This window comes from Lepus europaeus, chromosome 15 (assembly GCF_033115175.1).
Source record: "Lepus europaeus isolate LE1 chromosome 15, mLepTim1.pri, whole genome shotgun sequence".
NCBI lineage: Eukaryota > Metazoa > Chordata > Mammalia > Lagomorpha > Leporidae > Lepus > Lepus europaeus.
The window spans coordinates 52,669,758-52,697,582 of record NC_084841.1 but is presented as its reverse complement, the minus strand read 5'-3'; the positions used below and the strand labels follow the sequence as shown (position 1 = coordinate 52,697,582).

The 27,825-nt window shown below is 37.3% G+C and overlaps 1 protein-coding gene across 12 annotated transcripts in view; it reads left to right on the top strand.

The window, feature by feature from the left end:
- The window catches only part of ADAMTS6 (ADAM metallopeptidase with thrombospondin type 1 motif 6), a 329,021-nt gene that overhangs the window by 228,144 nt on the left and 73,052 nt on the right, over window positions 1-27,825 (top strand). For all 12 annotated transcript variants that reach the window (XR_009868073.1, XM_062212084.1, XM_062212085.1 and 9 more), the window contains one exon: window positions 5,712-5,814. Coding sequence is in view for 11 of the 12 variants with exons in the window: in XM_062212084.1 (XP_062068068.1) it covers window positions 5,712-5,814 (103 nt within the window). In the remaining variant the exon portion in view is untranslated. The remainder of the gene's footprint in view (window positions 1-5,711; window positions 5,815-27,825) is intronic.

The following is a 27,825-nucleotide window of genomic DNA, read 5'->3' as shown; positions in this document are numbered from 1 at the left end:
ACTCCTGCCTCTGGGCCTATGCATGTACTGCTTCCTGGAACACTCTTTTCACAGATGTGTGCATAAGTAATTCCCTCAGTTTCTTCTAGCTCTGCTTGTATGCAACATCATCAGAATTTCTCTACTATTTAAAACAACTCTTCTTCTATCTCACTGTTAATCTCTTTATCCTGCTTTATTTTTCATTTTTCTTATCTCCAAATAAAGTAAGCTCCATAAGAACAGAGACCTTGTCTGCTTTGTGTTTCCACTGTAACTTTAGAGCCTAAATCATATCTGGCACATGTTAAGCATTTTATAAATACCTGCCTAGCTAAAGAAAGATATATAGGCTCAGTTCTTGGTGCCTTGTTTGAATAGGGCTAATGATCAGTTATTATGATGCACCCATAAGAATGTCATCAGGGTCTAGGGTCTTTTCGGTTTAGGATTAGATTTGTTCAATGTAGATTCTGAAGAAAGAAGAAAGACCATTGGGTTATAGGAAGGCAGGTGTTGGATGAAGGTAAGGAAGACCTAATAGTTGTAGCTGTCTGAAAAGTATTTGATCTATCTTTCTGTATATGTTTATACAGACCACTTCAGGAATAATTGTACAGAAAATCTAAGCATCTTGTACAAATTAGATTCTATCACTTTTAACATCAGGTTTTAAAAGGTTTACTCTGTATTGACTAAAAAGTTAATAATTTAGTTTTGTTCTTCTCCAAAATTTTGCCAGACAGCTATGTCTTATGTTAACATAATTTGCCATGGGTTAGCAAATTGTACTTCCCAGACCAAATCTGACCTGTCATTTCCTTTTATAAATATTTTGATTGGAACACAGCCATGGCTATTCATTTACATGTTTTCTATGGCTTTTTTCACCCTATAATGCACAGTTGAGTAGTTGCAACAGAGACTGCATGGCCCATGAAGCCTAAAATATTTACTATGTAGCTCTTGACAAAAAAGTTTCTCAACTTCTGCTCTAATGTAATAAACAGCAAGAAGTAATATATAGAGATATTTCTCTATTCAGTTTTTCAAGTACTTCTTATTATTTTTGTTAATAGATATATCAACAAAAATTCAACCATAATTATTTATTCCACTGTGTTTAAATAAAGCAGGTAATTGGTGACATAGATGGTGGAAGAAGGAATTAAACCCATTGATCAGCATCAGCAGGACACAGAGAGGGGTTCTTTTGTCCAAGCCATGACTGGAATTGAGGAAGCTTGAATGGAACTATTGCCCAAATTAGGAGCCACAAAAAAATATGTTCTGCTTTTGTTTGAGATGCAGCTTGAGACAGAAGAAATGAGAAAAATACCCTGGGTTCTCAACTAGTACCTTGCATGGCCTGAACCTATCCATATGTCAGCTGACACATAAGCCTGAGAAACGCAGCTTGCAGAGTTTGTTCTCTTAAAATACACAGCAGAACAGAGACGTGGAAAATGAGAGTAAGGACATCCATATCTGAGACCAGCACAGCTGCTGATAGTTTCTAAGTACTACCATATGCCAGGTCAGAGCTAAACATTTTGCATGAATCCTCACCTAGGACATAAATACTAGTATTATCCCCAGTGAAAAGAAGAAACTTACCTGGACAACTAAGTAAATTATTCAATGCTATGAATTAAATAAATGATGAAGTTAGAATTGAATCCAAAACTGTTTGACTCCAAAACTCTAGCTTTTAGCATTCTGATTTTACAAAATAAATTAAAGTAGTTTGGAGATGATATAAAAATCCTTGCAGATGGCTATTGATTAAATCAAGAACCAAGAACCGAAATTATTCCTACAAGGTTTTTGAACATATCTCTCTCTCTCTCTCTCTCTCTCTCTCTCTCTTTTTTTTTTTTTTTTATTTGACAGGTAGAGTTATAAACAGTGAGAGAGAGAGACAGAGAGAAAGGTCTTGACTCCGGTGGTTCACTCCCTAAATGGCCGCTACGGCCGGCGCTGCGCCGATCCGAAGTCAGGAGCCAGGTGATTCCTCCTGGTCTCCCATGCGGGTACAGGAGCCCAAGCACTTGGGCCATCCTCCACTGCCCTCCCAGGCCGCAGCAGAGAGCTGGACTGGAAGAGGAGCAACCGGGACTAGAACCTGGCACCCATATGGGATGCCGGCACCGCAGGCAGAGGATTAACCAAGTGAGCCACGGCGCCGGCCCAAGGTTTTTGTACATCTTAACAGGGTTAAAAATTTGTGTTCATTGTAGCATTTAGAAAATGTCCAAAGGAGCTCCTATTGGGATGATGGAGGTGCTCCTGTACCTGAAATTACTTTCTTTCTTTATTTCTTTTCTTTTCTTTTTCTTTTTTTTTTTTTTTTTGACAGATAGACAGTGAGAGAGAGAGAGAGAAAGGTCTTCCTTCCATTGGTTCCCTCCCCAAATGGCTACAGCCAGAGTTATGCCAATCCAAAGCCAAGAGCCAGGTGCTTCTTCCTGGTCTCCCATGCAGGTGCAGGGGCCCAAGCACTTGGGCCATCCTCCACTGCTTTCCCAGGCCACAGCAGAGAGCTGGACTGGAAGAGGAGCAACCTCGACTAGAACCGGCGCCCATATGGGATGCCAGCGCCGCAGGTAGAGGATTAATCAAGTGAGCTACGGCTCCGGTCCTGAAATTACTTTTTGATTCCAACTTATTTTATTTTAAAAGGTAGTTATAACTACCTCATAAGACTGTTGAGAGGGATTAAATAGATATTACATCTAAATATCTCTTAATAATTTGCCAAAGAGTAGGAATCGTAGCTAGCTGTTGTTGTTACTATTTTTATTATTGCAGACCCTAGAAATGGTTATCACAGGAAAAGAGTAAATCAGAAATTTTATACAGTGCTTTCAAATACTTTAATTAAACAATAATAGCCTGTTGTTGGGTCTTGTACTTTTCTACTGTTTAGAAGAATCACTAAAAGATACTAAAAAATAGCATTTTGTTTTGTTTCCTTTTTTCTTTTTGAATTTATTTTTTACTTTTATTTATTTATGTATTTGTATAAAGGGAAGAGATTTCATGTATTTCATATATACAGTTTTAAGAAAATAATGAAGGGGCCGGCGCTGTGGCATAGTGGGTAAAGCTGCCGCCTGAAGTGCTGGCACCCCATATGGGCACAGGTTTCGAGTCCCAGCTGCTCCACTTCCGATCCAGCTCTCTGCTGTGGCAGTAGAAGATGCACCTGCATGGGACACTGGGAAGAAGCTCCTGGCTCCTGATTTTGGATTGGCATTGCTCCGGCCGTTATGGCCATCTGGGCAGTGAACCAGCGGATGAAAGACCTCTCTCTTTCTCTGATTTTGCTTGTCTGTAACTCTGCCTTTCAAATAAATAAATAAATAAATCTTTAAAAAAATTATAATTTCCACCCTCTATGATGCCTTTGGTAAATACTAGTGCTTATATATATGAAGTCTCATTTGCTTTTATATACTAAATTGTTACTATCTTTCATCTAGGATGGTGTTTTCCAACCTTTCTCTCAACATACGGCCTTTTTCTTCCTGTCCTCATGGCTTCTCTTGGCTTCATTCTCACTAGTCCCCCACAATCCACCAAGTCCTTATTCTTTCTTAACTTCTCAATTTTTTTTTTTTTAGATTATTTATTTATTGAAAGAGTTACAGAGAGAGGAGAGACAAACAGAGATCTTCCATCACTGATTTACTTCCCAAATGGCCAGGAGCTTCTCAGGTCTCCCACGTGGTACAGGGGCCCCAGCACTTGAGCCATCTTCCACCGCTTTCCCAGGCCACAAGCGGGGAGATGGATCAGAAGCAGAGCAACTGGAACTCAAACCAGTGCCCATATGGGTGCCGACACTGCAGACAGTGGCTTAACCCGCTGTGCCAGAGCAGGCCCCTGAAGTTTTGTAATACTTTAGTACAAGTTTAAGATTTTCTTTCTCAACCATTATTTCCCTAACTAATCACGTGACACTTTGATCCTTTATCTATAAATAGCACTATAGTTACCCTATGACAAGCTGTCAAATGCTGTTCATATTGCCTAAAATAGTTCTATAATTTTTCCATTTATATCTTTCTTCTCCAACTAGATTAAAAGCCATATTTGTGTTAACTTTTTAAAAAATATTCGAGTGTTACATGATGGCTTGTAGCTAGAGTTCAAATTACTTGTATTTTTTTTAAAAAATGATTGTTATTTGTTTAAAAATGTAGTCATGATGCATGGCAAAGTCACTGAAGAATTTCTTTTGTAAGGTTCCCTGAAAATAGCTAGAAAAAGGAAAGCATTCCTTTAATCCAAAGCGTTCCAAAGATTCAAACATTAGTAGGAGCATGAAAAAAAGGTCTTGGAAGTATGTAACCTATGATAAATAGTTATTTTTCACTTTTCTTAAGGGCAAGTAAGAAAGGTACTTTGATAAGAAAAATCATTAGGCAATGGAGAATCATTATTTTAATGTGTTGAGAATATTTTAAAACTAAGGACTCATAACACAGTATGGACCTGCTGCTACTCTTTTCAGAATCTGAGGCTTTGGACTTGGTATAAAAATTTGACGTATAGTATTTAGGAAGTAATGATGACCATGCAAATATTTACAAATTGTGGTCCACTCTTATTGCACATGCTTCAAAGATGATTTACCATGTACTGACCTTAGAAAATTGTACAAATATAGAGATCCAAGGAAAAGTAGTAAAAAAGCATTCAAAATTATCTCAGAGAATATCTCTGAAATCCTTGAGATTTATTTACAACTAAGAATTACATCTAATGACATATTCTTGTTTTTCCATATTTAAGAGTAATGTTTTCTTGGCATTTCAAAATCAGCAATATTGGGTTTTAAATGTTACAGCTGCAGAACTCTAAAAGATAAATAAAATAAAATCACATTGCTTAGGCACTATGAGAAGTTATAAATCTGTAGGAAATTAACAATTGCATTTAGGATGACCCTTTGGTATTTAGAATCTGTAGTTAGCTAGATTGACAAGATACTTGTCTTTTAAAAATTCAGATAAAGAAGTATTTGAAGCTTTTAACAATAAATAATCCTTTCTTTACCCTCTCAACACTCTTGCCCTTGCCACCCTTAATACATGTACTTATTTTGACCAATCTAGTACTTTCTGTGGTGTTAATGTATTAAATGTAAATCCTAAATCCAAATTCCTTGAATTTGAAAGTGTTCAGACTTGAGACTTAGCATTTTGTCCATTTCATTCCAATTTAAAATATGGGTTTGTCAGGGCTAGACAGTAAACAGCTATAACAAAAGGGTTCTAAACCAAAATTAATAGTGTTAAATGTCATGCTACAAACCTGCCTCTTGATTCCTTAAAATAAAGAACAGAGGAGGTATGACAACTAGACATCAAATAATGTGATGAAAAGGATTTTGGTGTTTTAATTTCTTTCTAGTTTTTTGTGTGTTTATAACCTGATGGATTGGTTACAAGATGGACTCTGACATGTATCTGAATGTAAAGTTATATGGAAATTAACACTTATATTTGTTTATATTGCTTCAGTTATTCTACAGCTAAAATTATAATTAAGACACTTCAACTAAATATTAATTGTAAAGCAGTAAAGCAAATGCCGGAATATTTGCCAGGGAATATGGTAGCAAGCTATTATGATAGCTTCAGGTAATTTTAATTTGAGGGACATTGTTCCTTGGTTTGGTATTTTCCAACAATGGTACCATTTATGATTCTATTTTATTTTAGCCATGCCCTTTGGGTTCCCGAGATTTTCGAGAGAAACAGTGTGCAGACTTTGACAATATGCCTTTCCGAGGAAAGTATTATAACTGGAAACCCTATACTGGAGGTAATGTATAACCTGGCAGAAAATTCATGCTTGAGAGATTTGAAAATATCAGAGTATATAAATACATACAAAAACACATATACATTCATGTTCACACTAATTAGAATTAGTACCTGCAAATCAAAGCAGGAAAGTGCTTGTAATACTATAAAGTTCTCATGTTTTAGTTTCACTGTAGTAAAGATGATATATTTTTACAAATTATCAGAAATTATTTTTAAAACAAATTATATGTAATAAGGTCAAAATTCATAGAATAGGATGTACATTAAAAACATATTTTTGAGTTCTGCTTGAGACTTCCTTGGGGTATAGACAAGCCAGATTATAATCAGTGAATATTTACAATTACCACCCTTAAAACAAAGGATAACAACATAAACCAAATTAAAGAGACTACGAAAATCTATGTTCAGTTTTAGTCAGAGGTCAAGGATCTTTCTGCAGATGATTATAATTTTTTCAGAGTTAGGAAACCTTTTTTGCACTTTAATTTGAGCATATATCAAACACAAATTCAAGCTAAATTTTCTCAGAAAAATTGAATGTACCATTCTTTAAATTTTTATTGATTGTGGTTTATTTTTATTTACATTGTGTTTAATGTTAAACATTTTGAAGTACTTAAAGAAAACTATACTAATGAATGAAAGTTAATTTGAAATACATCCAAAATATGGACTGGATTAATAAATGGTCAAAGAGATGAATAGATGTGTTCAGAGCAAGTATAGTAATATGTTCATGATAGGATGTTTGAGATAGACATACAGTTGTCACTGCAAAATTCTTAATACTGTATGTCATATAATATTTAAAGATATTGGAAGAACAAACAGTATAACTTTTTTAATAGTACATTCAGGGGTCAGCGTTGTGGTGTAGTGGCTGCTGTCTACAATGCCAGCATCCCATATGGTTGCTGGCTGCCCCACGTCTGATTCAGGCCTGTGAAAACCAGCAGAGGATACCTTAAGTGCTTGGTCCCCTGCATCCATGAGGGAGACCCGGAGGAAGCTCCTGGCTCCTACCTTGGGCCTGGACCAGCCCCAGCCATTGCAGAACTTTGGGGAATGAACAAGCAAATGGAAGATCTCTCTCTTCCTGTGTCCCTCCCTCTCTCTCTGTAATTATGACTTTCAAATAAGTAAATAACTAAAACTTAAAAAAATCAGAGATGGGGGCTCTTAAATTTATTTCTCACAATGTGGAAGATGAAGATTAAGTTGCCAACATGGTTCAATTCTGGTGGGGGCCCTTGTCTGGGTTGCTGACTATCTTCTCATTGTATCTTACATGGCAGAAATAGGGAGAAAGAGTTCTTTGGGATCCTTGTTAGAAGGCTGATAATCCTATCCATAAGGGCTCCATTTCTATAATTAATTCTCAAAGGTCCCATTTGTTTAATACCATCATATTGAATATGAATTTTGAGGTAACACATTCAGTCCCTATTACTCCTCATACTTTTTTATTATCAGTAACTGCCCATACTAACTCTTTCTGAGACACAGAATTTTTTCCCTCTCATCATAGTTTAGTTTTGCCTGTTCTTAACCTCATATAAATAAACAAATGCCATATACACTCTTAATGTAAGGATCCTTTAAGTAATGTTTTTGAGGCCTAGCTTTATTTTTGTATGTAGCAGTAGTTTATTCCTTTTATTGCTGAGCAGGATTCCATTGTAATGCCAGCTTATTTTTCCATTTTGCTATTATTGGTAGACATTTGGGTAGTTTCTAGTTTTAGCTGTTATGGATAAGCTGCTTTTAACATTGTGTACAAGTCTTTTCCTGAGTATGTGTTTTTATTTCTCTTGTGTAAAAGCTTAGGGGTGAATTTGCTGACCAACAATAGATGTGAGTGTAGTTTTAAAAGAAACTCTGAGATATTTTCCCAAAGTGATTGTACTGTATTACATTGTCACTAACAATATATGAGAGTCCTATTTGCTCCACATCCTTATTATATTTGGTGTTTGCAATCTTCCTTTGATAGAAATAGAGTGGTGTATCACTGAGGTTTTAATTTGTACTTCTTGATGATTAATTATGTTGAGTACATTTTTCATATACTTATTAGCTATTCATATATCTTCTTTTGTGCTCTTTTCAGATATTTTCCTATCTTTTTAAATAATTTTTAAAATTTTCATAAGGTAAACAAATTTCAAATAGTTCATATATACAGATTTAGGTGCATAGTGATACTTCTCACTCTACCCTCCCTCCTACCAGCACTCCGACCCTCCCTCCTCCTTCCTTTCTTATTCTTTCTATTGACTTTTTTTTAAGACTTTTTATTTATTTATTTGAGAAATAGAGTTACTGACCGTGAGAGGGAGAGACAGAGAGAAAGGTCTTCCATCTGTTGGTTCACTCTCCAATGGCCGCAGCGGCTAGAGCTGGGTCAATCCAAAGCCAGGAGCCAGGTGCTTCTTCCAGGTCTCCCACATGGGTGCTGAGGCCCAAGGACTTGGGCCATCTTCCACTGCTTTCCCAGGCCATAGCAGAGAGCTGGATTGGAACAGGAGCAGCCGGGACTAGAACCAATGCCCATATGGGATGCCGGTACTGCAGGTTGAGGATTAACCTACTTTGCCAAGGCACTGTCCCCTCTATTGACTTTCACAATGACACACTTTCAGTTTATTTTATAATCATAAGATTAACCCTCCACTAAGTAAAAAATTCAACAAAAAGTAAGAAGAAAAAAACCACTGTTCCAAAATATCAATTTCAGTCATATATATTACATTTTTTTGTACCCTGTTACCACAGATCAGGGAAAACATAATATTTGTCTTTTTGGGACTGGCTTATTTCACTAAGTATAATGGTTTCCAGTTGCATCTATTTCGTTGCAAAAGACAAGATTTCATTCTTTTTTACAACTAATTAATATTCCATAGTGTATATATATACCACATATTCTTTATCCGGTCATCAGTTTTTGGGCTTGATTTCATATCTTGGCAATTGTGAATTAAGCTTCAGTAAACATGGGGGTAACAGATAACTCCATATGCTGATTTCATTTCATTTGGGTATAGTTCCAGAAGTGGAATTGCTGAGTCATATGGTAAATCCATTTTCAGCTTTCTGAGTTATCTACATACTCTGTTCCACAATAGCTATATTGTTTTGCATTCTCACCAATGGTTATTAGAGAATCTTTTTCTCCACATCCTTGCCAGCATTTCTTGTTTGTTGATTTCTGTATGAGAGCCATTCTAAGTGGAGTGAGGTGAAATCTCATTATGGTTTCGATATGCATTTTTCTGATGACTAGTGATCTTGAGCATTTTTTCATATGTCTGTTGGCCATTTGAATTTCCTCTTTTGAAAAATGCCTGTTTGGGGCTGACGCTGTGGTGCAGTAGCTTAGTCCCCCGCCTGTAGCACTAGCATCCCAAATGGGCACCAGTTCGAGTCCCAGCTGCTCTTCTTCTGATCCAGCTCTCTGCTATGGCCTGGGAAAGCAGTAGAAAATGGTCCAACTCCTTGAGCTTCTGCCTCCACGTGGGAGACCCAGAAGAAACTGCTGGCTCCTGGCTTTGGATCACCTCAGCTCTGGCTGTTGCGGCCATTTAGGGAGTGAACCAGCAGATGGAAGACCTTTCTCTCTGTCTCTTCCTCTCACTGTCTGTAACTACCTCTCAAATAAATAAATAAAATCTTTAAGAAAAAGAAAAGAGAAAAGAAAAGAAAAATGCCTTTTCAAGTCCATTAACCATTTCTCAACTGGGTTGTTTGTTTTGTTGTTGTTGAGTTTCTTGAGCTCTTTATAGATTCTGGGTATTAGTCATTTATCAGTTGTATAGGTTGCAAATATTTTCTCCCATTCTGTTGGTTGCCTCTTCACTTTGCTGAGTGTTTTCTTTACAGTACAAAAGCTTCTTGGTTTGATGTAATCCCGTTTGTCAATTTTTGCTTTGATTTTCTGTGCTTCTGGGGTCTTTTCCAAGGAGTTTTTGCCTACACAAATGTCTTGCAGAGTTTCTACAATGTTCTTCTCCAGTCATTTGCTGGTATCAAGTCATAGGTTTAGATCCTTGATCCACTCTGAGTTGATTTTTTTATAAGGTGTAGGTTAGGGGTCTTGTTTCATACTTCTGTGTGTAGAGATCCAATTCTCAAAGCACCATTTGTTGAAGAGACTATCCTTTCTCCAGGGATTGATGTTAGCTCCTTTGTCAAAGATTAGTGGGTTGTAGATGTGTGGATTGATTTCTTGGGATTCTATTCTGTTCCATTGGTCTACATGTCTATTTTGTGCCAGTACCAGGCTGTTCTGATTATAACTACCCTATAGTATGTCTGGAAATCTAGTATAGTGATGCCTCTGGCTTTGTTTTTGTTACCTAAGATTGCTTTAGGTATTTGGGGTCTCTTGTGTTTCCAAGTAAATTTTAGCATCATTCTTTTCTAGATCTGAGAAAAATTGATTGGGATCTCTTGAATCTTTAAATTTTCATTTTAGAGATGTTTCACCACCTTGGTTAAATTTATTCCAAGGTATTTAAAATCTTTTTTAGTTACTGTGAATGAGACTGATCATGCGAGTTCTTTCTCAGCCATGGTATTTATTATGTATACAAAGGCTATTCATTTTTGTGTGTTAATTTTATATCTTGCAACTTTTCAAACTCTCTTAAGAGTTCAATAGTCCCTTAATGGAGTCTTTCGGTTCACCTGTGTATAGAATCATGTCATCTGCAAACAGGGATGATTTGACATCCTCCTTTCCAATTTGTATCACTTTGATTTCTTTTTCTTACCTAGTGGCTCTGGCTAAACCTTCCAGGAATTTGCTGAATAGCAATGGTGAAAATCCTTGTCTGGTTCCAGATTTTACTGTAAATCCTTCCAACTTTTCCCCATTCAATATGATGCTGGCTGTTGGTTTGTCATAAATTGCCTTAATAGTGTTGAGGAATATTCCTTCTGTACCCAATTTGCCTAAAGTTTTTATCATGAACAGAAAGCATTTATTCAAATGCTTTCTCTGGATCTATTGAAATAATTATATGGATTTTATTCATCAATTTGTTCATGTGTTGTGTCACATTTATTGATTTGCATATCTTGAACCATCCCTGCATTCCAGGGATAAATTCCACTTGATCCAGAAGAATGATCTTTCTGGAGGCCAGCGCTGTGGCACAGTAGGTTAATCCTCCACCTGCGGTGCCGGCATCCCATATGGGCGCCAGTTCTGGTCACAGTTGCTCCTCTTCCAATCCAGCTCTCTGCTGTGGCCTGGGAAGGCAGTAGAGGGTGGCCCAAGTGCTTGGGCCCCTGCAACTGCATGGGAGATTGGGAAGAAGCACCTGGCTCCTGGCTTCGGATCGGCGCAACTCCGACTGTTGCGGCCATTGGGGAGTGAACCAGCGGATGGAAGACATTTCTCTCTGTTTCTCCCTCTCACTGTCTGTAACTCTACTTCTCAAATAGATGAATAAAATATTTTTTAAAAATGATCTTTCTGATGTGTTGTTGCATTCAGTTAACTATTATTTTGTTGAGGATTTTTTCATCTATGTTCATCAGGGGTATTGGTCTATGGTTCTCTGTTTTTTGTTTTTTGTTTTCCTGGCTCAGAGTTAAGGTGATGTTGGCCTCCTAGAAAGAGTTTGGGAGTATTCTCTTCTTTTCAATTATTTTGAATAGTTTGAGTAGAATTGGAATTAGTTCTTAAAAAGTGTGGTAGAATTCATCAGTGAAGCCATATGGTCCTGGACTTTTCTTTGCTGGAAGGGTCTTTATTATTGATTCAGTCTCTGCTTTGGTTATTGGTCTGTTTAGGTTTTTGGTATCTTCATGACCCAATTTTGGTAGATTATATGTGTGAGGGAATATATCCATTTCTTCTTGATTTTTCAATTTGGTGGCAAATCACTGTAATTCCTAATGATTCTTTTTCTTTCTGTGGTACCTATTGTTACATCTCCCTTTTCATTTCTGATTTTATTGATTTGGATTGGGTCTTCTCCCTTCTCCCTCTCTCTCTGTTTTTTTGTTTTGTTTTGCTTTGTTTTTGGTTAGATGGACCAATTGTGTATCAATTTTGTTTTTTTTTTTTTTTTTTTCAAAAAACCAGCTCTTCATTTCACCGATTTTTGTATTTTTTTTTGTTTCAATTTTGTTTATTTCTTCTCTATTTTAATTATTTCTTTCCTTCTAATTTTGGGTTGAGTCTGTTGTTTCTAGGTCCTTCAGAAACATTGATAGCTCATTTTTGGGTAACTTTCCAATTTTTTGATATAGGCACTAATTTTTGTAAACTTTCTCTTTTAACACTACTTTTGCTGTATTCTTTAATTATTGATATGTAGTATTGTAATCTTCATTCTTTTTGGGATTTTTTTATTTCCCCTTTGACCCAATGTACATTCAGGAGTGTGTTATTCAGTCTCCATGTGTTTGCATATCCTCTAGAGATTATTGGGTTGTTAATTTCTAGGTCCATTCCATTATTGTCACAAAAGATACATGATTGCTCCAACGCTGTGGCATAGTAATTTAAGCCTCTGTCTGTGGTGCCAGCATCCCATATGTGGCCAGATTGAGTCCTGGCTGCAACACTTCCAATCCAGCTCCCTGCTAATGGTGTGGGAAAACAGTGGAAGATAACCCAAATGCTTGTGGGAGACCCAGGAGAAGCTCCTTTCTCCTGACTTCAGATCAGTCCAGCTCTAGCCATTGTGGCTATTTGGGGAGTGAAACAGCGGATGGAAGACCTTTCTCTCTCTCTCTCTCTCTCTCTCTCTCTCTGCCTCTCTCTTTCTGTAACTCTGCCCCTCAAATAAATAAATATGTGAAAAAAGAAAAGATAATTGTATGGTATGATTTCAATTTTTTAGAATATGCTTAGACTTGCCTTATGGCCTAACATATTGTCTATCCTAGAGAAAGTTCTATGCACTGATGAAAAGAAGGTGTATTCTTCAACTGTGGGATAAAACGTTCTGTACATATCTGTTAAGTCCATTTGGTCCATAGTGTAGATTAGTTCTGTTGTTTTTGTTGATTTTCTATGTAGTTGATCTGTCCATTGATGAAAATAGAGTGTTGAAGCCCCCCATTACCTTTGTTTTGAAGTCTCTGTCTCCCTTTAGATCCATTAAGATTTCTTTTAAATAGCCAGCCACCCTGGCATTTGGTGCATATACATATACTCTAGTCACATCTTCCTGTTGTATTGATCCCTTAATCATTATATAGTGCCCTTCTTTGTATCTTTTAAAAGTTTTTGTGTTAAAGTCTATTTTGTTTGATATAAAATGGCTACACCTCATTTTTGCTTTCCATTAGCATGTAATATCTTTTTCCATCCTTTCACTTTCAGCCTGTGTATATCTTTGTTGGTGAGGTGTATTTCTTGTTGTCAGCAAATAGATAGGTCTTCTTTTTTAATCCATTCATCAAGTCTGTATCTCTTAATTGGAGAATTTGGGCCATTTACATTCAAGGTTTTTATTGGTAAGTAATGACTTGGCTATTACATTTTTCCATAAATATTCCTATTGTTCCCTCTGAATTTCCTTTGTAGTTTTACTAGGAGATTTTCTGCCTTCACATTCTTTCATAGTGATAACTATCTTTCTGTGTTTTTGTGTGTAGCACATCTTTTAGCATCATTTGTATGGCTGAACAAGTGGTGACAAATTCCTTCAATTTCCATTTGTTAAGGAAGGTCTTTATTTCACCTTCATTCATAAATGAGAGATTTGCAGGGTACAGTATTCTCAGTTGATGGTTTTAAGACTTGGACTACATCTCCCAGTTCTCTCCTAGCCTATAGTGATTCTGAGGAAAAACAGCTGTCAGTCTAATTGGAGAGCCTCTGAAAGTAATCTGGCATTTCTCTCATGCATATTTTAGAATCTTTTCATTATCTTTTAGTGTTGAAAGTTTGGCTACATTGTGTTATGGTGAAGATCTCTTCTGATCATATCTTCTAGGAGTTCTCAGTGCTTATTGTACTTGGATGTTCCTTTCTTTCTCCAAATTGGGGAAGTTTTCTGTTATTATTTCAAGGAATCAAAGAATAGACCTTCTAATCTGTTCTCTCTTTCCACACCTTCAGGAACTCCTATGACCCAACATATGGGTTATATGTTGGGTTATTTGGTAGTATCCCATAAATCTTGATCATTGTTTTTAATTTTTCTAATTTCTTCTTTTATTATCTTAGATTTTCCAGAGATTTGCCTTCTAGCTTGGATATTCTTTCTTCTACCTCACCTAGTCTATTGGTTAAGGCTTTCCACTGTGCTTTTTTTATTTGACATATTGAATTATTCATTTATAATATTTCAGTTTTATTTTCCTTCAAAATCTCTCTCATGGGAAAATTTTTCCTTCATGTCATGTATGAATTTATATATCTCATGAATTTGGTTCCCAGTGAATTCCTTTTCAGGAATTTCTTAAATCTCTTCATCTTCACATTCAAATATTGAAGTGTTTTTATGTTCCTTTAGCAGAATCATTATGTCTTCTTTGTTCTTTTTTCTTCTATTTTTGCATTTATTTTTAGGCATTTGTGGAAACATTTGTTTCCTCCGCCAATGACTTTTATCTTTGAACTATGCCTCAGTGGCTCAGTGGAGTATCAGCTCCTTCAGTGAATACCCAGAGGAGTATGCTGGGTTTGGCCAGGGAATTCTGTTGTAATACTCAAGGATGGGGTGAGAATCCAGGTGACACCCAAGTTGGGTGTGGTTAATCTCCTCTTTTGTCAGCAGGGGGGAGTATATGATCTTGCCTGTTGGCATAATCACAACCTCACCTCCTCTCTTCCAAGGTGATCAATGCCCAGAGTTAGCCTATAGTGGGTACAACCTTCAGCCATGCTGGTACATGAACTGCACAAAGGATCTGTGCAGACCTCAGTGTTAGCATGGAACTCTCTGCAATGACCCACCTCAGGCAGTCAGGGAGCTCTGAGCCTCTGAAAGTGGGTACAGTGATTGCTGAAACCTAGCTATATCCCATGCCCTACTGTGCAGTCACAGAATCCCCACAGTCTTAGGACACAAGGCTCTCACATTCATGGGGTACAGAGGATCCCCTCTCTGCCTCATGAGCCTACCCCATCCATTGAGAAGACAGAGTCATTTCCAGAACCAGCTGCCTTGGGTGCTCTGCCTTGGCAGTTTTAGCTCCAGAGCTTGTGATAGGTTGAGAGGATGGAGGCACCTCAACAATTCTAAGTTGATGTGTAGCCCGCTGTCATCCCTCCAATCCAAACTCCAAGATAACAGGAAACACATATTTTCCCTCTGGTAAAATCCCCTGGTTATGCATGCAAGAGCCACCATAGCCTCTACTGTTGTAGAGATGGCATCTTCTCTCTGCCGGTTGCTGGGTGTGCTTGCTGGTGGATGCAGAGAAAGAAATGTGCTTTTCCTTCACCGGTAGGTACCTTGCCCCCTTTAGGGCTCCAGATCAGTCTCAAAGTCAGTGTCATTTGCAAGGCTCTCCCTCATGCAATATCCCTAGTGGCACAGGCTGCTGCAGCCTGTCCTCACCTGTCTCTCTCAGTAGTTGGCATCTCCTCCAGCCCCTGGCTACGTTAGTCATGTGTGGTGTCCCCGCTTGCTGTTGCATGTTGGCTCTTTCCATGCTGCTCCATAGTGTCCCTCTTCTTTCGTAGAATTTCGACTGCAAACTTCTCTCCAATTCTCCCCTAGGAAAACACTTCTCTGCTATCTGCCCTGATCAAAATAAGCATGTCTTTCCCCTGTATGGCCATCTTGGAATCCAGCTATTTTTTCCTCAAAACTTTAATAATAATAATAATAATAATAATATGGAACTGGCACTATGACCAGCAGATAGAAGACCTCTCTTTCTGCCTCTCCTTCTCTCTGTGTTAACTCTGACTTTCAAATAAATAAATAAATAAATAAATAAATCTTAAAAAAAAAAACACACCCCTGAGTAATTTATGTTTTTCAATTGTTTGCTCTAGTTTACAAAAATAAAATTGATTTTTTATATTAACTTTGTGTTCTGTGACCTTTCTAAATTTACATAGGTTAAAAGATATCGATTGCTTATAATTTTCTTTCTTAAGAGTCATGTTATCTGGAGATAGAGACAGTCTGTTTCAATCTTTATGCCTTTTATTTTCTTGCCTTGGTGTACTTGATCAGCCCACCAGTATAATCTGTGCATATTTGTATTTTTTCTTTATTTTTTTTAATATGCCAAATGATGCAATAGATTTAACACTGTCAAACCAACTTTATTATATTCCCAGAATAAAACCCATTAATGATGTATTAAATTAGTAAATTTAACCATTAAATTAGTAAATTTAACCATTAATGTCTTCTTAAGAATATTTACACATATGTAAGGAATGTTGATTTGTGAGTTTTTTTCTTATATGTATTTAACAGATTTTTGTAGTAGAAGTACTCTGACTTCTAGAAATAATATCCTCGTAACAGATTTTTTAAGGATTTCTTGTTTCAGTTTTACTTGTGTCTTTAAGAAATTTGTGTTATATCCATGTTGTTAAATTTATGGACATAAAACTGATCATAACATTCTCATATTATCTGTTTATTATCTATTTGCTCTGCAGTGATACATACCCTTTCATTTCAGTTACCAATTAATTTGTGCTGTTTTTCTTGATCACCCTTGGATCGTGCTTATCAGTTTTGTTAACCTTTTAAAATAATCAAATGTATTATTCTGAAATTTTTAAAACATTTTTATTTTATTTTAACATTATATATATATATATTTTAATTTTATTTAAGGTATACAAGTTTCATGTGTTTCATATATACAGATTTAGAAGCATAGTGACACTTCCCCCACACTCTCTCTCCCACCCATGCTACATCCCTCCCTTCTCCTTCCTCTCACATTCCCACTCTTAATTTTTACCAAGAAATATTTTCAGCTTACTTAATGATTATATAGTTAACCCTACACTTAGTAAAAGAGCTCAACAAATAGTCTGACAAAAAAAAAAAAAGAAAACAAACACAGCCAAACAAAAACACTGTGCCTCAATGGAAGAGATAAGGGCTATAAACAAACAATCATCATTTCTCAAAATGTCTATTTCACTCCAACACATTACATTTCAGTACTCATTAGTTACCTTGGATCAGGGAAAACCTGAAATCTGTCTTTTGGGGACTGACTTATTTCACTAAGTATAATGATTTTGAGTTGCATCCATCTTGTTGAAAACAACAGGATTTCATGATTTTTTTTAACAACTCCAGAGTATATACATACCATAATTTCTTTATCTAGTCAACAGTTGATGGACATCTGGGTTGATTCCATATCTTAGGTACTGTGAATTGTGCTGCAAAGAATGTGGAGATATAGACTATTCTTTCATATACTGATTTCTTTTGATTTGGGTAAATTCCCATGAGTGGATCACATTGTAAGTCTATATTCAGCTTTCTGAGGTATCTCCATTCTGTCTTACACAGTGATTGCACCAGTTTACATTCCCACCAACAGTGGATTAGAGTACTTTTTCACCCATATCCTGGCCAGCATTTGTCATTTGTTGATTTCTTTATGTGAGCAATTCTAACTGGAGTGAGGTGAAATACACCATGGCTTTAATTTGCATTTTCCTCATGGCTAGTGATCCTGAGCATTTTCTCAAGTATCTGTAGACCATTTGAATTTCCTCTCTTGAAAGATGCTGTATTACTACAAGTTGCTGCAGTCTCATCTCACCTCCGTCTCCAAGATGCCTCCTGCTCCAGCTCTTGGCTCTGCAGTTGTTCTAGTAATTGTGTTCATGCTGTGTGTCCACACCTTACACACATGTCCATGGCATTCCTCTTCCTCTTATAGGATTTCCAGTATGGTTTTTCTCCAATTATACCCTGAGAGTGCACTTCCTACACCTTTTTATAAAGATTTTATTTACTTATTTATTTGAGAGGTAGAGTTACAGACAGTGAGAGGGAGAGACAGAGTGAACGGTATTCCTTCTGTTGGTTCACTCCCCAAATGGCCACAATGGCCGGAGCTGTGCCGATCCAAAGCAAGGAGCCAGAAGTTTCCTCCTGGTCTCCCATGCGGGTGTAGGGGCCCAAGCACTTGGGCCATCTTCTAGTGCTTTGCCAGGCCATAGCAGAGAGCTAGATTGGAAGAGGGGCAGCCGGGACTAGAACTGGCACCCACATGGGATGCCGGGCACCATAGGCTGAGGATTAACTTCCTGCACCACAGCGCCCAGCCCACACTTTTTTTTTTTTTTTTTACCATTCATTCCTATCCTAGCACAGTATATTGTTCTCTAATCTGCCATTTTGGCATCTCTAAAATACTTGATAATTATTGCTTTTAAATTTATTATTTTTTCATGGTTTTCAGTTTATTTTGCTCTTTGACATTTCCAAAGTTTTATTTCCTTCAATTCAAAATATTTTGTCAACATTGTGATTTTTTTCTATGACTTACAGATTACTTATAACTGTCTTGTTTTAATTTTCCAAATATTTGATCCAAATATTGATTCTAAATATCTTTTTGCTATTACTGAGTAGTGTAATTTTATTAAAATCAGAGAATACTCTATTTTCTTGAGGAATGTTCTGTGTATGCTTGAAAATCATTGACTTTCTGCAATTATTGGACATAGTGTTCTACATATGTTCATAAGGTCAACTTGTTCAGTCTTTTATATAAGAGAGATCATGTGCTGTTTGTCTTTCTGTGTTTGACTTATTTCATGTAGCACCATGTTCTTTCGGTTTATCCATGTTGTCTCAAATGATAGGAATTCTTTCTTTGACAGAATAACATTGTGATATATATTCACACTTTATTTATTTATTCATCTACTGACAGATATATTGGCTATTGTGATTAGTGTTGCCATGAATATGGGAGTGTAGTAGTCTAATCTCTTTAAGATAGTAATTGTATGTCCTTTGGATATGTTTCCATAAGTAGGATTGCTGGATCATATAGTAGTTAACGCCCTGGCCTGAAGCGCCGGCATCCCATATTGGCGCCAGTTCTAGTCTCAGCTGCTCCTGTTCCAATCCAGCTCTCTGCTATGGCCTGGGAAAGTAGTAGAAGATGGCCCAAGTCCTTGAGCCCCTGCATCCACATGGGAGAGCTGGAAGAAGCTCCTGGCTCCTGGTTTTAGATCAGCACAGCTCCTGCTGTTGTGTTCAATTGGAGAGTGAACCAGCGGATGGAAGGCACCTCTCTCTTTCTCTCTCTCTCTGCCTCTCCTCTCTGTGTAACTCTTTCAAATAATTAAATAAATCTTTAAAAAAAAAAAGTCATTCCAACAGGGGTGAGTGAAGTGAAACTTCACTGTAGTTTTTATTTGTGTTTCCCTGACAGCTAGTGATCCTGAGCATTTTTTCATATGTCTATTGGTCATTTAGAGTCCCTCTTATGAAAAATGCATGTTTAAATCCATTCCCAATTCTTAACTTAGTTGTTTGTTTTGTTGTTGTTAAGTTTCTTGAGCTCTTTATATAGTCTGGTTATTAATCCTTTATAAGGTGCATAGTTAGCACATAATTTCTCCCATTCTGTTGGTTGCCTCTTCACTTAGCTGAGTGTTTCTTTTCCAGTACAGAAGCTTCTAAATTTGATGTAATCCCATTTGTCAATTTTGACTTTGATTTCCTGTGCCTCTGGGGTTCTCAATTTCATGTGAAAAATTTTTCATTCAAGTCATGTATGATTTCTTTAATTTGTGGATTTTTTTTCTGATTACTTCTAAGAAGTCCTATGATCAATTTTTTGAATTCTGTTTCTGGCATTTCTTCATTCTCCTCATCTTCACATTCTAGTATTGAAGTGTTGTGTTCCTTTGGGGGCATCATGTTGTCTTCCTTATTTTTGTATCTTTAGTTGCTGTGTTTATTATTAGACATTTATGGAGATACATTTTTTTTCCTCTGTGATAGCTTTTATCTTTAGACTAAGCCTCTGTGGTTTTGTGGAGTGTCCCTTCAATGAATACCCAGGGGCGTGTGCTGGGTGTGACCATGGAGCTCTGTTCAGTGCTCCAGGATGAGGGGAGTGTCCAAGGTGACACCCAAATTAGGCATGGTAAATCTCTCTCTTTTTTTTTGTTTTTGACAGGCAGAGTGGACAGTGAGAGAGAGAGAGACAGAGAGAAAGGTCTTCCTTTGCCGTTGGTTCACCCTCCAATGGCCGCCGCGGCCAGCGCACTGCGGCCGGTGCACTGCGCTGATCCGAAGGCAGGAGCCAGGTGCTTCTCCTGGTCTCCCATGGGGTGCAGGACACAACCACTTGGGCCATCCTCCACTGCACTCCCTGGCCACAGCAGAGAGCTGGCCTGGAAGAGGGGCAACCGGGACAGAATCTGGCGCCCCAACTGGGACTAGAACCTGGTGTGCCGGTGCCGCAAGGCAGAGGATTAGCCTATTGACCCACAGTGCAGGCCTTTTTTTTTTTTTTTTTAAATCAGATAGAAGGTTTGATCAGCTCTTTGTAGTCTCAAGCTCACTTGCTCTCCTCCAAGGATACCAAACCCTGGCGCTAGCCCCAGTGGGTATAATATTCATCCATGCTGCCACAGGAACCACACAAAGGATCCGTGTAGTCAGTGTAAGCACAGATCCCACAGCAGTGACCCTCAGCAGGAAATCAGGAGGCCCTGAGCATGTGGAGCTGCCCTCATTGGCTGCCCAAAGACTCAACCATACCCTGTGTCCTCCCACACAGCCTTAGTGTTTTCACAGTCCCAGCACACAAGACTCCCACATTCACTAGCGTCCGGCCCCCTGTCAATATTCCCAGCCAGATCAGGCTTCTGCCCTCTCTCAGCTAGTTACAGGATGCTGGTGCTCCACTTGTTTTTCTCTCTAGGTTGGCAGGTACACTGTCCCCCCACAGAACTCTAAGTCAGACTCACTCCAGAGTCTTCCCACAGCTTTCTCACTAGTGGCTTGGGCTGCTGCAGTCTGGGCTCACATCACTCTCCAAAGTTGGTGCTCTTGACAGCTGAGGTCCTGATTTGTGCATGTCCAACCCTCCACGTAGATACACAGTGTCCCTTTAATTTTCCTTGTGTTACTGATTTTGAATCATACTATCATAATCAGAAAAGATTATTGATATTATTTTAGTCTTAAATTTGTTAAGACTTATTTGTGGCCTAATATATGATATGTCCTGGAGAATGTTCTGTGTGAACTTGAGAAGAATGTATATTTTTAACTGTATTTTTGTTCCTGGCTGGCATTGTGGCATAGCAGGTAAAACTGCTGACTGCAATGCCAACACCCCATATTGGTTCTGGTTTGTGTCCCAGCTGCTGCACTTCTGATCCAGCTCCTTGCTAATTGCCTGGGAAAAACAGCAAAAGGTGGCCCAAGTGCTTGGACCCCTGCCACCCATGTAGGAGACGCAAATGAGGCTCCTGGCTACTGGTTCCTGGCTCCTGGCTTTGTCCCGGATCATCCCTGACCATTGCAGCCATCTAGCTAGTGAGCCTGTGGATGGAAGATCTCTCTCTCTCTCTCTCTTTCTTTGTCTCCCCCCCGCAACTTCCAAATAAATAAATAAATCTTTAAAAAATTATTTCCATTCTTATTTGAAAAGTAGAAGAGGAGAGACAGAGAGACAGGCAGAGTAATCGTCCATCTGCTGGTTAATTCTCCAAAAGCCAACAACAGCCAGGACTGGATCAGGGGAAGCCAGGAACCTGAAATCAATCTAGGTCTCTATATGGGGTAGAAAGTTTGGGAGAGGGACCCAAGCATGTCAGCTATCATTTGCTGCCTCCCAGGATATGCATTAAAAGGAAGCTAGATTGAAAACAGAATAGCTGGGACTCAAACCAGGCACTCTTTGATACAGGATACCGGCATCTCAGTGGTGACTTACCTGCTGCACCAAGTAACAGCCATATATTTGATGCTGTTCTGAATGTTAGGTCCTATTGATCTATTGTATAGGTCAACTCCAGTGTTTCTTTATTGATTTTTCTATCTGAATGGCCTCTCCATTGCTGAAAGTGGGATATTGAAGTCTTTATCTATTATATAGCTATCTGTTTCTTACATCAGATCTGTTAATGTTTGCTTTATATAATGAGGTACTCCAATGTTGGGTGTATATGTATTTATAATTATAAAATGCAATGAATTGCAATCCCATCAAGGTGGCATGTACCAATGCCATCTCACTAGTCAAAGTGATCAGTTTCAGTTCACAATTGAACATAATGAAAGGATTAAGAGTCAAAGGGATCACATAAACAAGACTAATGCCTGTTAATACTAACTGAAAGAATTAAAAAGGAAAGAACAATCCAACATGGGAAGCGGGATATACAGCAGACTCATAGAATGGCAGATGTCCTAAACAACACTCTGGCCTCAGAATCAGCCCTTAAGGCATTCGGATCTGGCTAAAAAGCCCATGAGAGTATTTTAGGCATGGAAAGCCAAGAAACTCTGGCAAAAAAACAAAACAAAACAAAACAAAAAACAAACAAACAAACAAACAAACAAACCCTACATGAAGGATCTCTGTGAGTGAGATCCCAGTGGAAAGAAAAGGCCATCAAAGAAGGAGGTACCTTTCTTTGAAGGGAGGAGAGAACTTCCACTTTGTCTAAATAAGATCGGAGTTGGCAAACTCAAAAGGCTTCCATAGCCTTGGCAACCCATGACAAGAGCCTCAGGTGATTACTGACACCATAAGAGTGTCAATTGTTAAGTCAACAACAGGAGTCACTGTGCACTTACTCCCCATGTAGGATCTCTGTCCTTAATGTGTTGTATAATGTAAATTAATGCTATAACTAGTACTCAAATAGTACTTTACACTTTGTGTTTCTGTGTGGGTGCAAACTGTTGAAATCTTTACTTAATATATGCTAAATTGATCTTCTGTATATAAAGATAATGGAATGGGAGAGGGAGTGGGAGATGGGAGGGTTGCAGGTGGAAGGGAAGTTATGAGGAGGCAAAAGCCACTGTAATCCAAAAGCTGTACTTTGGAAATTTATATTTATTAAATAAAAGTCAAAAATGCAACAAATTGTTAAATTGACCACATTTTACTTTTAAATAACCTTGCCTCGTTACAGTTTTTGGCTTATTATCTGTTTTGTCTGAAATAGATATAGCCACTCCTACTTTCTTTCGGTTTCCATTTACATGGAATACCTTTTTCCATCTCTTCACTTTGATTATATGTCTGCCCTTAAATCTGAAGTAGACTTTATATAGTCTTTTTAATCCATTCAGCCACTCTATGTTTTTTGATGACAAAATTTAATCCATTTAGCTTTAAAGTCATTATTGGTAGGTAAGAACTTTAATATTTCCATTTTCTCAGTTGTTTTTGGCTGAGTTATAGATCCTTCATTCTTTTTCCTCTCTTGCTGTCTTTCTTTGTGATTTGATGATTTGCTGTAGTGGTGTGCTTTAGTTACTTTGTTTTCCTCTTCTGCATTGTGGCATAGCAGATAAAGCTGTTGCCTGCAATGCCAACACCCCATATTGGTTCTGGTTTTGTCCCAGCTGCTGCACTTGTGATCCAGCTCCTTGCTAATGGCCTGGGAAAAGCAGCAGAAGGTGGCCCGTTAAATTATGGTTACCAAGAGGCTTACATAAAACATCTTATAGTTACAGCACTCTATTTTAAGCTGATAATAAAAATCTTTGATCACATACAAAAATTCTGCACTTTTACTAGCCCTCATTTTATATTTTTGATGATACAATTTTATGACTTTTTAGATTATGTATCCATTAATAGATTATTAGAATTAAATATTTTTAATATTTTTCTTTAAACTGGGCAATATTTAGAGTTTTCTGATTTTACTGTATACTGACCTTTGCCAGTGAGTTTTATTCTTTCATATGTTTTAATGTCACTAATTAGCATCCTTTCGTTTCAGCTTGAAGAATTCCCTTTAGCATTTCTTGTATGGCAGGTCTAGTGGTGATGAACTCCTTCAGCTTTTGTTTGTCTGGGAAAGTCTTTCTCTCTCCTTCATTTCTGAAGGACAGCTCTGCCAGGTAAAGTATTCTTGGTTGGCAGTTATTTTCTTTCAGCACTTGTAATAGATCATCCTGTTCTCTCCTGGTCTGCAAGTTTCTGCTGAGAAATCTGTGGATAGACCTATGGAGTTCTTTCATATGTGATAAACTTTTTTTCTCTTGCTGCTTTCAAAATTCTGTTTGTCTTTGATATTTGACAGTTTTATTATGATACATCTTTGTGAAGTCATCTTTGGTTTGAATCTTTTCAGAGACCTTTGCCCTTCATGTACTTAGATGTCTGTATTTCTCCCAAGCTTTGAGAAGTTTTCAGCCATTATTTGAGTAAATTTTCTTCTTCTTTCTCTTCTCCTTCTGGCATTCCCAAAATATAAATGTTACGGCTCCATTGATGATATTCCATAAATCCTGTAGATTTTCTTCATTCATTTTTATTTTTTTTCCTTTTCTTTCTTCTGACTTAATATGTTTTCAAATGACTCCTCTTTCTGTTTACAGATTATTTCTTCTGCTTGACATGTTGATGCTTTCTATTGTACTTTGCCATCTTATTTGTTGATTGTTTGGCTCCAGAACTTTTTTGGCATTTCTATTTCTTAATTTAACTCATTTTGTTAATGTATTATTTTTCTAATCTCATTTGGTTGTGATCCTGTGTAGCTCTCATAGCCTCCTTAAAACAATTATTTTTAATTTTTGTCAGACCATTTGTGTATCTCCATTTCTTTGGGTTTGGTTACTCAAATATTATATATTTAATTAGTGGTGTCATGTTTTCATGTTTCCTAAAGTATTGTTACCATCTTCACATTTGAAGAAGGAATTATTCCCTCCAGCTTTTGCTAACTGGTTTCTGGAGAGAAACAGCCCAGGTAGGGAAATTGAGGCTCTTTTAGACCTTTTCTATGGATGCACCTATTCCACACTTCTTGTCCTCTCTTGGGGAAGAATCCTTAAGATTGTATGCCCTCTCTGGCAAAGCCAGTTCAGATATGGAAAGCCTCAATTTATTTTCCTTAGAGTGGTGCCCTAAAATGCTGAAGTTGTGTGCCTTCTCCCAACCCTCCAAAGGTCAAGCAGGCTGTCTACAGGAGACACGTGCACTGGTTATCCGTGAGAGTACACTTAGGCTGCATGCCTTGGGGAGTGTTTAAGGGTAGGAGAAATGCACAGAATTTGGGGGGTATCCATGGGTCCACAGACAAAGCATACCAAATGTCTCATGGTTGGTCTTCCTAATGTAAGCCACTGAATGATTAGTTGTGTGTACAGCCTTTCTTCTTTGCTCTCAACCATCCGGCCATGCCTGTCACCTCAGTATTTGGGGTGGACATGAAAGAAATGGACCTGTTGAGCAGTGTCCCAAGCAGGTAGGAGAGCTGGGTGCTCAGTCTCTGTGTTCGCTCTTTCCCCAGTGAGAGAAATCACAGGCCAAGGGCGAGGTCTGTCTTTTCACTGAACTGTGCTGCCTTGAGAAAGTAAGATACAGATAAAATGAAACTGTTCTTAAACCTCTTCAATGCATCCGTTCTTGGATATTTTTTTCTCCAGTGGTGTGCTGGAACTTATCTGCTGGACTCTCAGACTCCCACAAAGGTACTCTAATCTGTGGGTAGTTTTCAAACTCAAAACTAATATGGAGATATAATGCTATAAAGATCCTCTTCTACCATCTTGCTGATATTTCTCTTTGGAAAGTTCATCAGAGCAGGAGAAGCTGAACATGTCTTCAGCAGTAAACAAAAAAGAAATTAATTCCTATTTCTGTCATATAGTGTAGTGAGCTGAGGAGTATAACCTGTATATGTCCTGCCTATCAAATATTATGTTACATGGTGAATGTAATGTTAAAATTGGGTAAGCAAAAGACTCGGGTTCTCTTTTTAAGGCTTTCTACATAAAATGCTACATTAAATTCTAAAATATTACAATAAGATGAGAAAAGGACTATACTGAGTAGTAATGAAAATAATTCCTGTAAGATTCATGGAAATGTAGAGTGATTTTATTCATGAAGATCTTATAAAAATATAGTTTGATTATTAATTCAGGAAGAAATTATTGTATTTATTATATTATTTCTTTTCTCAGTACAGCAAAATGTACCATTAACTTAAGCCTAAAAATAACATTGTAAGTTATATAGAAGCCTAAGGCCTATAAACATGTAAAATAGGAAAAAATATGGACTCAAGCCAGAGGTGGTAAATTGGTAATTCAGGGACTATTTTAAACTTGTGTGTGTGTATGTGTGTGTGTATGTGTGTGTATGTGTATGTGTGTGTATGTATATTAGCCTCTACACAAGTTTGAAAACTTTAATGAGTTGTCAGCATTTAAAAAAAAGGGTTTATATTGGAAAAAAATCTAGATTTTCATCTTTACATCTTATATATTGGGCCATCATCTTACCAAACAATATGCAGCCATAACAGTGATCCTTGGTGGAATGGCTCTTCCTGCTTTCTCATTGACTCCATCCCTCTGTCTGCTTCTTTCTTTTTATTAACCCTGCAGAAACCTGGTTTCTGAGAACTTCACTGAGACTTAGGCATGTCATTTCATCAGATTGTTTTATTTTCTTAATTAGAAATAATATTCTGGGGGAGGCTGAGAGGAAGGGAAGAAGGAAGCAAATAGCATTATATTCTTAGAATTGTAACTATGAACTTTATTGAATTTGTTAAAAACTAATTAAAATTTAAAACTTTTTAAAAAGAAATAGTCTTCTTTATTTTGAAGTGAAATTTTTATCAGCATAATTTGAATAAGGTCAGCATATATTTCAAACCTCATGATAAGTATTCAAAAGAAAGGTTTTTAAGTAAAAATTTCAATTGATAATATATATTTATAAATAGTAGCTTTTTCATGTTTTGCTTTTCAATATAATAAATTCATGTTTACTGCTGTTTTTGTAATATACTATAGTTATGATATGTAATCTGTTTTTCTTCACTGCTATTATTTATGCCTATTTTCACTTCAATATTAAAAAATGCAAGTGTCAATGACTAATGAAAGTAGTCAAATGCATTTATTTACAAAGTAAAAATAGAGATTGTTTTAAATGTTTGTTTAATGTTATGTTTAACATGTATCTTTGATTTATAAATTTCATAAGAATAATTCAGATTTAATGTTATAATTTACTTCATCTTAGATTTCCTAATATCTTAAGAATTTATCTTCATGCTACAACCAAGCTTATGGAATGTTTTAAATTTAAGGCACATGCAAATTTAGTTTAATTTTGCCACTGCCATATTTCTGTTTGATATGGTAGTTTCGAAATCTGGTTCAATAATATATGTAACAGACATTTCTATTTGTTATGCAATGTAGTGTTTCAAACCTCCTTAAACTCTATTTTCTTGGTTAATTTCAAAAGCAATTCTTCTTTAATCTATTTTTTTAAAAACATTCCATTGCCTCCACTGTTACTTATAAAATATATTGTAAACATATATAGGAAATATCCCAAAAGTATAAACCTTGAAACTGTTCTGTAGATCTTCCTTTAAGTTATATAAGTAATGAAACTAGATAAGAAAAAGAAAAGGGAAAAAACCTACATATTTAGGTATATAGTCAGGGAAGATGTTTATAGTCAGGGAACGAGGGGCCGGCGCCATGGCTCACTTGGTTAATCCTCTGCATGTGGCGCCGACATCTCATATGGGCACCAGATTCTAGTCCCAGTTGCTCCTCTTCGTGTCCAGCTCTCTGCTGTGGCTCGGGAGGGCAGTGGAGGATGGCCCAAGTGCTTGGACCCCTGCACCCACAAGGGAGACCAGGAGGAAGCACCTGGCTCTTGGCTTCGGATCGGCGCAGCACCAGCCATAGCAGCCATTTGGGGAGTGAATCAACGGAAGGAAGATCTTTCTGTCTCTCTCACTGTCTATAACTCTACTTGTCAAATAAATAAAAATAGATAAATTAAAAAAATAAAAATATAGTCAGGGAATGATGTCTATGTGAATTATAAA